The 12,143-nt window shown below is 40.8% G+C and overlaps 1 protein-coding gene across 1 annotated transcript; it reads left to right on the top strand.

The window, feature by feature from the left end:
* Window positions 1-1,308: 1,308 nt before the first annotated feature.
* LOC119742154 (cystatin-C-like) lies at window positions 1,309-5,336 on the top strand. Its single transcript, XM_038218195.1, has 3 exons — window positions 1,309-1,628; window positions 3,959-4,069; window positions 4,970-5,336. Exons 1-3 carry the CDS (start codon window positions 1,422-1,424, stop codon window positions 5,051-5,053), a joined length of 402 nt encoding a protein of 133 aa, XP_038074123.1. The 5' UTR covers window positions 1,309-1,421; the 3' UTR covers window positions 5,054-5,336.
* The last annotated feature ends 6,807 nt before the right edge of the window (window positions 5,337-12,143 follow it).

The following is a 12,143-nucleotide window of genomic DNA, read 5'->3' as shown; positions in this document are numbered from 1 at the left end:
CTGAATAAAATTATCAAATTGGGGTTGACCTTCATGCACCCCTGTCCCGCCCCCTCAAACTAAAAAGCAAAATGAATGTATGTAAATAATAACAAACACAAAATATGATAATGAGAAAAGGAAAACGGGAAAGCAGAGAGTTTTGACGTTAATTTAACTGAATTTAACCACTTTTAACTGAAAAAAAATATATATGTGTAGACACCCCCCTCCCCATCTCCCACCCATCACACCCCTTTAACTGATGGAATTTGTGAACGCTTGTAAATTCATTTTTTTTCGTAGTTCCCCCTAACCCTATCAAAATAGGTAGGCCTATGTATACAGAATATCACAAAAACAGAAAAACCTTGGGAACCAGCGCCCAAAATGAGCACTGAAAACGATCGCTCTCAGTGCTAAGCCATTGTATGAATTCATGACCTTTTTTTTTAATCCTCTTAGTCTTAACAAAAGACAGCACAAAATTTAAAAATTCCTCTCTATATTGATTTAAAATGAACCCTATTCACGGTACCTTGACCTTGATATCTTTTGTACTAATTGTTAGGAATGACCTGAACATCAGCACATACTAATGACGTCACGCGGGTCGTCAAACTTTTACAACGTAAACACAAAATGCAATTCGTCTGGTACCCAGAACAGTTGCCCGGTATATGAACCAACAAAAATATAGACGGGGGCATGTTAGAAACTGTACTGATAATATATACGCGGTCCTACTAAAGCGCGTCAACAAGCGTCAACAAGCGTCAACAAGCGTCAACAAGCGTCAACAAGTTTTAGTAATCGTTAAGTGCGCGTCAACAAATTTTGTATAGGCCTTTGAACAATAAAAACAGCTTGATATGGTAGAAAAGCAATAATGAACATCTTATGCATATCAATTAAAGTTAAAATTATTTTAAAACTTGGTTTTTTGAACGCGAAATGTACGACGAATTTGTCGATAAAAGTAGGCCGCCATCTTGTTTGGATGGCGCTGTAGACTTCACGCATGCGTAGTATGGCTCTTTACACTTCACGCATGCGTAGTACGGCTAGCTACACATAAACAAGATGGCGGCCAACTTTTATCGACAAATTCGTCGTACATTTCGCGTTCAAAAAAACCAAGTTTTAAAATAATTTTAACTTTAATTGATATGCAGAAGATGTTCATTATTGCTTTTTCTACCATACAAAGCTGTTTTTATTGTTCAAAGGCCTATACAAAATTTGTTGACGCGCACTTAACGATTACTAAATCTTGTTGACGCTTGTTGACGCTTGTTGACGCTTGTTGACGCGCTTTAGTAGGACCCTATATACGCGGTACGTATGGAGCTGACATGACATTCAGTATGCAGTAGCTAGTTTTGCATTCGTATAAAACTAGTCTTCAAATCGTTAATCAAAGGTTCAAAGAAGCGGTTAAAATGTCTTCCCTGCTACTCCTGACAGGAGTATTCCTTGTTAGTTTAGTCACCTTATCAGCTTCAAGTGGACTTGGGGGGTTAGAGCCGGCAAAAGTTGACGAAGCTGGAGTCCTTCGCTCGGCCCATTTCGCGATGGGCCAAATAAACAAGAAGTCGAACGCTTTGTATGCAAGTAAAATGACCAAAATTATCAACGCACAGAAACAGGTAGGCTTATTTGTGTGTAAACTGTGTTTGCAATTAATAAAAAAACAAAACAAATAAAACTACACTCCTCAGATTGTGCATAATACTAGTTTTAATACGTAAATTATAAGTCTGCTGTCTCATTGTCTGCCGTTGATTTTCACACTTTGCGTAATCTAATAATACTGTCACGCCCCAACTATCGCATTGGTCCCAACTATAGTTGGGCCTGTCCCAACTATAGTCGGGCCTGTCCCAACTGTCGTTCCACAGTTGGGCTGGCCCAACTATAGTTGGGCCTGTCCCAACTATAGTTGGGCCTGTCCCAACTGTAAGTTCCACTGTTGGGCTGGCCCATCTATAGTTGGGCCACTCCGATCTTTTTATTTTGCGGTGTCCCAACTATAGTTGACATTGATGTACAACTGTAAAACGTTCCCTACAGCTCTGATACACGTCTTACTTTACTGGGGACAACTGAAATTAGTTATTGATGGGGCGAATCTATAGTTGGGCCACTCCAATCTTTTTATTTTGCGGTCCCAACTATAGTGTACATTGCTGTACGATTATAAAACATTCCCTACAACTCTAATACACATCTGACTTTACTTGGGACCAATGAAATTATCTATGGGTGGGGACCATCTGTAGTTGGGCCACCGCAATATTTTTATTTGGCGGTCCCAACTATAGTTTACATTGATGTACGACTATAAAACATTCCCTACAGCTCTTACATACTGTCCGACTTTACTTGGGACCTTTGACATTAGCTATGGGTGGGGCCCATCTATAGTTGGCCGGCCATGGCAATCTTTGAATTTTGCAAAATGTTGCTGTACAATAAAACCCAGCAGCAGCTGGACAACTCATCCAACTAGGCAGTACCACGTGACCGGCCAGCCTTGCGGCATGCATGCACGACGAATACACGGTGCCAGCGCCGCGGAACATTTAATCCAACAAGATCTATCAAGCATGAAGCATCCGGCGCAACTCCAGACCTAACTATAGTTGGGCCGACCCAACTGCCGCACTATAGTTGGGACAGTCCCAACTATAATTGGGACCGATGCGATAGTTGGGGCGTGACAATACTATTATTAAAAAACTTACACATTGAAAGTGCATTGAAATTGCCTTGAGAAAGTGCATTGAATCAGAAGTAGGCCTAAACTTAAAGAAAATTAAAAAGAAAACCTGTCATCTTACTTGCTCCAGACTAGCCCGACTGCGTCTGGCCGTAGGCCTACAGTCATGACAGTACTATCGCAAGCTCTGTAGTACGGCCAGACGCTCAATGCTTCCCCACAGACTGAATTTTTTTTTCACTCTGATGTAGCGATTTTGCTACAGATTTTGATCGAGATCATCTTTTCATCCAGGACAAAAATTTCCAAAGTTAAGGTTCTTAGTCGTAGAGCAACTCATAGTCATACCTTTTCGAAAAAACGTTCTTTGGTCTCAATATTTTCATCCATCTGGCCAAAAGACGACTTTCAGTCATCATCTTCCACAAATATCATCCCGAAAATATCCTCCATGCGATTTCAAAATGGCGGCCTGCATTATTTAGTTCATGACCTCGTGTTTGTATGGCCAGCCGCACCGCGCGCCCGACAAACGTCATAAACTATGATGCATATTCATTATCTTGCCCAAGCACGCCCGCATAATGCATACATTACAACGCGGCCGCCATTTTGAAATCGCATGGAGGACATTTTCAGGACGATATTTGTGGAAGATGATGACTGAAATTCGTCTTTTGCCCAGATGGATGAAAATATTGGAACCAAAGAACGTTTTTTCAAAAAGGTATGAGTTCCTCTACGACTAGGATTCTTAACTTTGGATATTTCTGTCCATGACGAGAAGATAATCTCGATCAAAATCTGTAGCAAAATCGCTACATGAGAGTGAGAAAAAAATTCAGTCTGTGGGGAAGCATTGAGCGTCTGGCCGTACTACAGAGCTTGCGATAGTACTGTACGGCCAGACGCAGTCGGGCTACTTCCAAATATGCCACCTCAAATATAAAAGGAATTCCAACTTTCAAGACAGGTGTAGCGTGTCTTGCTGCTATTGTGTTCCATTTGAAACAACATTGCAATTTTCAATGACATCAAAAACAAATCTAGAGTTTGTTTTTTACTTCATATTCACTATACAAGCTACATGTACCTACCTCGTTAGTTTAATAATCAGAAGAAAAAAAAAATTGGGGGGGGGGGAGAGATTGACAACATTGAAGTTGCTGAAAGGCAAGCCTAGATTCAAACTACACTCATCTCATAAATTCTTGAGACATGGAATAGTACTAATACAAATCAGTTTGTGTTCATCAGGTTGTGTCAGGAATGAACTACTATCTGACGATAGAAACAACTGAGACCGAGTGCAAAAACACAGGCCCCATTGATGATCTGGACTCCTGTGAACTCTTGGACAAACCAAAGGTAAAGACGAAAACAATGGAGGATACATCTTTCTTTTGGTTTTTTTTTTAAGTGAATCACATGAAATCGTCTTATGTTAAATAACTGGTAATCTAAACCATACCTTAAGGTCTAACCAGAAAAGGACCGTGCTATGAATTTCACGCTAAAGCATTGTGAGAAAATCCATGTCTTTGTACAAAAAACAAATTTCTGATATTTCAAAAGTGCAGTTTTGTCGCTATGTTATTTACAGTCTACAGGGTGAGTAAAAAAAAAAGCGGAAACCAAACCCCTAAAATTATATTTCATGTTTAAAAAAAACACGTAGCACAATAAAAAGTAATGACTGGAAAGCCAAATTTCATACGGTACTTTTAGATGAAAAAAATGACTGAAATTGGTCAATCCGTTCAGAAAATATCACCATTTAAACACAATGACCCTAAAACCTGTTTCGTCCAAAAAAATGTGATTTCAAGAATCGTCGTCGCAATTGTTTTCAAACATCACCTGCGATAAAATCTCAGTCAAAACACACAATGAATTGCCGTTTTTGGACGAGACAGTTTTTAGGGTCATTGTGTTTAAATGTTGATATTCTTTGAATGGCCTGAGCAATTTCAGGGTTTTTTTTAATCTAAAAGTAGCTTATAAAATTGGCTTTCCAGTCATTATTATTTTTTGGTGTTACATATTTTTTTAAATATGAAATATATTTTATATTTTTTATATATATTTTATCAACAGAAATGGCAATATTCTTATGCTAGAAATAAAAGTTAAAAGAATAATTAAAATAAGAGTCCGAGATAATTAATGCAGGGATTCCATTCGAACATATGTAAAAAGAAAACACTTCAAGGGCCTTTTAAACATTAAATTGTGCGGTTTGTTTTTTTTATTTTTCAATTCTTGTAGAAGCAGATCTGCGAAGTCGTTGTGAATGAGGAGTTATGGATGAAAGAGAACCCAAGAAAGCTCCTTGATTCCTCCTGCCAATGAGGCAGAGAAGGGAACAGGATCCATAAGAGAGATGGAGATCAGAAACTTGGATGCAAAAAAGTACAAAGAAAAAATACATATACTTAACCCTAACTCCCTAGGGGGTATGCAAAATCATATTGAAATTGGAGGATTCAGGACTGTTAGGGATAGCTATTACAGTGCAAAAGTTGTGCAGTGAAATAATTACCATATTAAAGGGAAGATACAACATTTGCGAACATCAAAAAATGAAATGGTCAAATATCACAAAATACCTTACTGGATTGTTAGGGATTGGCAGTCTAAAGCATCCTGTAAAACCATGGCTCCTGGTTTGCTGACAAACCTGTATTTTTCCAATGGCTGACCAGCGTTGGAGAAAACTGGCTTTTTTTCAAAAAGTGCTCATTTTTTTCATGTTTAGTTTGTCTGCATTTTCTTTGCAATTGATTACACACCTGTGAAGAGGTACAAGCCTGCTAGACTGATTCTTTGACCTTACAATTCCCCAAAGTCTACAAATTGCTCTGTTTCATCTTAAGTGGGGTCTGGGAACCAGACTACAAGAATATATGTTTGGTTTTCTTGGATTTTGGCAGCATCTATGAACCAAAAATGTGAAACAAGTCCGTGTAGCAATATTTGCTATAACATACTAATCCTCCAAATCCATTTATTTCTGAAAATTGCAGCAAAAGCAAATGTTGTACATTCCTTTTAAGGTAGACTTGGTAAAATTTGCTGATAAAAAGTGCCAACTATTTTGGAAATAAATCCCTACATTCTTTAAAAAAAAAAAAAGACTTAATTGTAAAGAGTGTTTTCTCAAAAGTTTTATATTTGGAGCAGTATGTCCCAAATTTTTATTGTGTAAAGCATACCTTGCTATGGACTCCATACAAGAACAGTAGAGGGCGCTTGCACATTTGTGATCGAATAGCGCAAAGTAAACACAAATTATTTAATTCTGAATGTAAAGAAAAACCTGTTTTGATGGCAATGCATTCAAGAATCATGCCTTATTCTCCCTCCTTCTGTTACCGTTGAGGTTTTTTGCATGAATTCCATAGCAATACATTATTAAAAAAAATTTAGATTTGTAAGGGACATATGCAGTATATGTTAAAGGTCACAAATATGATACACATACATGTATTACAGACAAGGGCGGATCCAGGGGGGGGGGCCAAAGGGGGACATGCCCCCCCCCCCCCAACGAAACCAATTTTTTTTTATGTTACCGGTACGTCGCAATAAAGGCATGAGTACGCCACGATCTTTTCCTAAAAAAAACATTGGTTGAAGTGGTCAGAAATTGCCTCAGATCGCACCACAGAGCATCTAGAATCCAAACATTTTTCGGGGCCCTTAAGCGGGTCCCAAACCCCACGCCGTAATTTTTTGACCCACTTTTTTGGGGGGACCAAAAAATGTTTGGCCCCCCCAAAAAAATTGTGTTCTGGATCCGCCCTTGTATACAGAGTGACCGTTTTAGCCGATTTTCTGCTAACTTTGACAGAATTATTTTTAGAAAACGAGTTTGACAGAAAATTTGACAGAATGGATTTTTTTGCAGATTTTTGGCAGCATTCTTCAAAAATGGGTATTTGACAGAAAAACAGCAAAGTTGAACAAAACAATTGTACATTTGTTTTTAAAAAGCTTCAACCCTTTCAAACAAACCCTTGCATAATGGGACAGGTTGGCTGGTCTAGATGCCGAGGTTCAATGGGAAACGGACTTGGTCGTGGCCGGTGCGGATCCGCGTTTTGCCCGAAATTTACCAATAATTTCACAACATCTTTATGTGACTAGATTGCTTATTATGTAATCTGAATCTTAATTAAGGTAATACTACCAATCTGCATGTGATTTTTAAGTGTTTATAGTGTATTTCGAGTAATTCTGGGAAATTTGGCAGATTTTTGATAAATCTGACAGATTTTTGATGTGCATTTAGCAGAATTTGAGTAATGAGACTTGTGCTAATTGCAGCCATTGACATTGAATTGTAGATCATGATTTGGATCCTATTTCGTGAGGATGCTCAGTAGAATGCTGCTTCCAATGTGGTTTGCAACAACAACAAAAAATCATTTGACGATCAGTGACAAGCAATATTCATTGCATGACTCTCTGGTTAGTAACCCGTTTTTTTGTTCACCAATTTTAGCATACAGTCGAGTCTCGTTATAACAAACTCGCTCGGACCTAGCCAAATTGTTTGTTATATCAGAATTTTGTATTAAGAGGAACATCAGTCCCATTCATTGTGCACATAAATGCACAGTCGGGACCTAGGCTTAATGTTTGTTATAACCAGGATTTTGTATTAACAGAGTTTGCACTAACGAGAGTCGACTGATAACACTTGGCATATTTCTGTACATGCCAGCTTATTGAAGTGGTCATTGCTCTCTTTCAATTTGCTTTTGTTCCCCAGTTTTATTTTGGAGACACTTGGGCAATCTGATTAAAAAATCTGATGGTCTGCAATCATTCTGTCAAGGGAAATCTGGTATAAGTTTTATTTATCTTATTTAATTGGTTTCTTGCTTTCTTTGTAGCTGCGATTCTATGAATATAATTGTATGTCCACCAGGTATGAGAAACATTATCCTGACACAACATAATGTACATGTAGTGACTTTTTGAACGCAGACTTGTTATACAATGAGGGACAACACACATGTATACTTATTTTACTACAAAAATCAAAACTTGAAATTAAATTTCTATTTTAAAATAGAAGTGATTTCCAGCAAAAAAAGGACATTTTTAAATCGTATTATAACTATAACTTGTATAAAGTCCCATTAAAGAATATCTGCGGTGATATTAACTTGAGAAATAAGGATATTTATTTTCAAAGGGATGTATGTATGTGTATGCTATTTTGATAGCTTTGCAATAAAGATGATATTATTACAATAATGAAATGGGCATTATTATATTTAAAGTAGTTATTCAAGGGACATAGCATCCAGGGAAGGGCCCAGTTCCTGTATAAAATACGTTATTTATGAAAAGATATTAGTTGGAAAGGCATTTAAATGTAGAATATCAACGTTATCGCGCTGGTTCCTTACTGTAGGCGGCTGAATTGAATGCAAGGACCTTGATTCTTGTTACCTCGTTGTAAATCCTGTATGGATGTACCATAGAACATACACACATCGAGGCTAACCCTGACCTACAATCCTGGCCAAAATGGTTGGGACACTTCCTGAGCCTAGCAACGGTCAACCACTCCTCCGCTCTTCCGGTCAATGTTGTTCTCTCCAGCTGATGGAGCACACACCGCGCAATGAGAGACAACATTGAACGGGGGGCGGGGGCCCAGCGAGATTTAGCCAGGATTGTAGCTTCTCATTCATGCTGATTTGGAAAACCTGCCCAACATGCGCCTGAAGTCCCGCAAGCCCTTCTTGTCTTCAGTCGAATCCCTGGATGACTTTGATCCTAAGACTGAGTGGCGCAGACTCTGGGCAGATGCGTTTTTGGAAGGTCTTTTTTCGCTATGTGTGTCGCAGTTTGATCATATGCAGACTTATACATGTTGACAAGAAATTACCGCTTTTGCTACAAGATGTTGGTCATGCATCCGGCTAGCTCATTGCAAAAAAAAATCAAATCAAATAGAGGGCGCTGTCACCACGATCATTCACTCAGCAGTTGTTAACGGAATGGTACTCGGACTTTAGGCCTGCTTCCCTCTGATTGAAAAGTCTCCAGAAAAAATATGAAAGAAGTGACTTTTGTCATTGATAACTATAGGACTTGATTAAACACAACTATGGAAAGAAAATTCACTGGGGGGGGGGGGGGGGGGGGGCATTCACCGGCACTCAGTATAGGCTTATGTAGGGCCTATAATCAAAACTTGAACTCCAATTTCGCCACCGGGTGCACCACAACGCCGCATTGACGCTCCATCATGCGGAATCTAATCTAAATAAATTTATCTCAAATCACATAAAATATTATATCCATCACGTGATATGTTTCACGTATGCGTATTAAGGTAAATAACATCACTTGATGGCAGAAAAGATGGATTCTAGATGCTCTGTGGTGCGATCTGAGGCAATTTCTGACAACTGTAACCAATATTTTCTTTATAGCAAAAGATATTGTAGTACATAAAAGGGCCCTGTAAATGAGACACACGAGTTCAAAAATCTGGGGGGGGGGACATTTGATATTGTGTCCCCCATCCTTCAAAAAGTGTGGGGGGGGGGGGGACACATGTCCTCCTGTTCTCCCCCTGGATTGACGCCCATGCTCAGCACACCAAGTCCTCAGATGAACCATGGGACAAGGGAAACTTTCGGACGATAAACGAAAGAAAGCCTCCCCATAAAAGAACGCTGGGTTGAAAGCATATTGAAAGGCATAAGATCATTCGCTTTTCTTGCATTTTGTTTGTTTCCAATAATAACACCACTAAAGAGCCAAAGAATAATCATCGAAACATATTAACTGTTGAAGATTCAGCTAAGTGGATATTACACTTTTTTTCAGAAAACAGTGAAAAACCACGCATATAGCCTTTTGATCACGAAACACGTTTTCGTCTATGTGGCACTCTTTTATTTCCGAAAATCATTCCAAAAATTGACTGATCGATGGAAATCACCTTCATTCTTGATTTGCTCAAAATGACAGCAAGCCAGACGGAATAATTTCATGGGATGTTTAGTACGGTTTTAATAGTACCAGTACGATCTTTAATCCAAGTATAGCTTTTTGTAATTCGGAAGGCTACTTTTGGGATACATGCAAATGATCCTATTATGCATTTCAGGGGCATTTCTGCTTTCCAGCAATGATGTAATATCACTATACTGTTGTATGCTGCTTTCAACTTCTGCAAGAAAACGAGCTTAAAGTAGGACTATGCAAATCGAATCTCATTAACCGACCGTGAAGTGGCACAAATCTTCTCAAGGGAAAGGAAAATGAATGGATTAGCCTTGGGCAGGGATTACAAGAGGATTACATAGGATAACACGTGTTCCCTGTTGGATAAGGATGAGCTCCCGTCTTCATTCCCGACAGTAGTAAAATAAAAAAATGTTATCGGTTTACTTTTTCTTATTAATGATGTATTTTTTGTAAGTTTCATGAATTTGAACACCATTAAGTTGGCTATCCAGTTAGAAACGTCATTCAACAGATTAATTTGGAGGAAAGATTCGTCTGCTCGTATTGATTGCTTTGAGTTTGAAATGATATTTGACACAACGGCGTAGCCAAGGGGGGAGGGGCCGTGGGGGGCGGGGCGCACGCCCCCATAAAACAATCGTCGCCCATCAGTCCCCCCCTGGTAATTTGGTAGTCCTATAGTGACCATGGTTAACGGGTTGAACAGAAATTGGGCACCCCAAACTGTAACATCCAGCCCCGCCTTTACTTGCCCCTATGGTACGGTGAGAACCTCGCCGCCGCTACATGGTCTTTGGTAACATTTACTTATGGGGAAACAAGAACTTTTATTTCGTAACTGTCCCGTCCCCTTAATCCTGATATAACGGCACCTGCCAAAACCCGTTATATTATAATCTCCATTCACCTAAGCCAGGTCCAGATTTTGTTTAGAGGATCGTGTACATGGCCGGCACGGACAAAGAAAATTCGCCGAGCCGTAAGCGACGTGGACTAGCCTAGCACTCTGGTGAAAGTAGGCAGATAACTGGATATCATACGCTGTAGTAGTGCTGAGTGTTTACTTTGTTAAGACACGTTTCGACGATGCCATGCCGCTTGATGCATAATCGACTGTGATTTCGACGAACACAAGAACCAAACTTGTGAAATCATGACTTTATGATGATCAAGTGTGGTAAAGGAAGAGCGTACTAATTGGGAGTCATGATTTGAGCTGGCTTGTGCGTGAGAGCCACCGTGCAAGATGACTTCCCGATTCGCAAAGGACCCTTACTCCGTCTCGTTCCAGGAAGTGGAGTCTCGCGTCTCAGCCAGCCTGAAGGCCGAGGCGGACCTGAAGAGGAAGACGGAGAAGCTTCAGAAGGAACTCCAGACCAGCCTCCTCGCACACCACCGGGAGAAAATAGAGCTGCACGACTTTCTAGCGGAGCTACGCGGTCCGCTAGGCCCTCGAGTCGTCCGGACCAGGAAGCACAGCATGGGACGCGGTGGGGGACGTGGTACCGGCTGGCCGACCTCTCCAATGATCAGTCGCAAACCGAACAGTGAGCCCGCTAGACGGATGTCTGAACCCGTCACTCCGGTCAACCACTTTCCGGACTTTACGTTGCGCGATCCGTTTGCGTGGGTCGGCGACGATGGTGACGATTCCGATGATAGCAGCGACGTTGCAACCGTGTATAGCGGCATGAAGGTTCCGGAAGTCATCCCCGATCCTAACCCTAAACTAACATCTGAAAACAAGGGGCAGGGGAGGACGCGTAAAACCTCCGTATGGAGATTCCCCGAGTCCAGCTCACACCTCGGACGACTGCCGCTGATAAAAGCTCCTTCATCAAAGAATGTTCCAGCAAACTCAACAAGTGTGCCGAGTTTGTCGCCCCACGCTCACTGTCCTACAATCAATCCAGTCCAAACTGGGAAATCGAACACGGTCACGGAGGAGGGCAAATACCCCGACGTGGACCGGCCGACACTGACGATATCCACGCTGGCAAACCTGCAGACGGGGACCTCGGACGTAAGGAAACGAATCCAGAGATGGTGCGAGAATATTTCCGTGGAGTTTTTCCCTTTTGCTGAGAGTGAAAAGCAACAGAACACAGAATCGTCCGAGGGCGCTGATGGACAGGCAAGCACTCGCCAGAGTGACAACGCCGCGAATCCACCAAAGATTACCGTCACTGATACCAACGCATTGCCAGCGATGGACAGTGTATCCATTAACAACAATAACAAGACTGCACCTGTTTCTCCACACCAACCTCTCGTCAAGTCGCATTTCTTTCTCAGAAATACATCAAAAGATGTACCATCCACTCCATCCAACCTGGACAGAGACGAAATTCCCTCCGCACGAATGCAACCCTCAACGCCGGGAAGTCCGTGGAAGAGCTCCAAGGCCCTCTCGTCGCGCCGCGATTCGACCGGCAAAGTC

The sequence above is a fragment of the Patiria miniata genome, unplaced genomic scaffold (genome assembly GCF_015706575.1).
Source record: "Patiria miniata isolate m_02_andy unplaced genomic scaffold, ASM1570657v1 HiC_scaffold_5, whole genome shotgun sequence".
Classification (NCBI taxonomy): domain Eukaryota; kingdom Metazoa; phylum Echinodermata; class Asteroidea; order Valvatida; family Asterinidae; genus Patiria; species Patiria miniata.
This window is presented reverse-complemented; position numbering and strand designations above follow the sequence as displayed.

What these genes read in the sequence shown, in the direction of transcription:
- LOC119742154 (XM_038218195.1), top strand. Translation starts at nt 1,422, where the DNA reads ATGTCTTCCCTGCTACTCCTGACAGGAGTATTCCTTGTTAGTTTAGTC. An exon ending in TTATCAACGCACAGAAACAG is followed by an intron (nt 1,629 to 3,958) that starts GTAGGCTTATTT and finishes TGTGTTCATCAG; the next exon opens with GTTGTGTCAGGAATGAACTA. An exon ending in AACTCTTGGACAAACCAAAG is followed by an intron (nt 4,070 to 4,969) that starts GTAAAGACGAAA and finishes CAATTCTTGTAG; the next exon opens with AAGCAGATCTGCGAAGTCGT.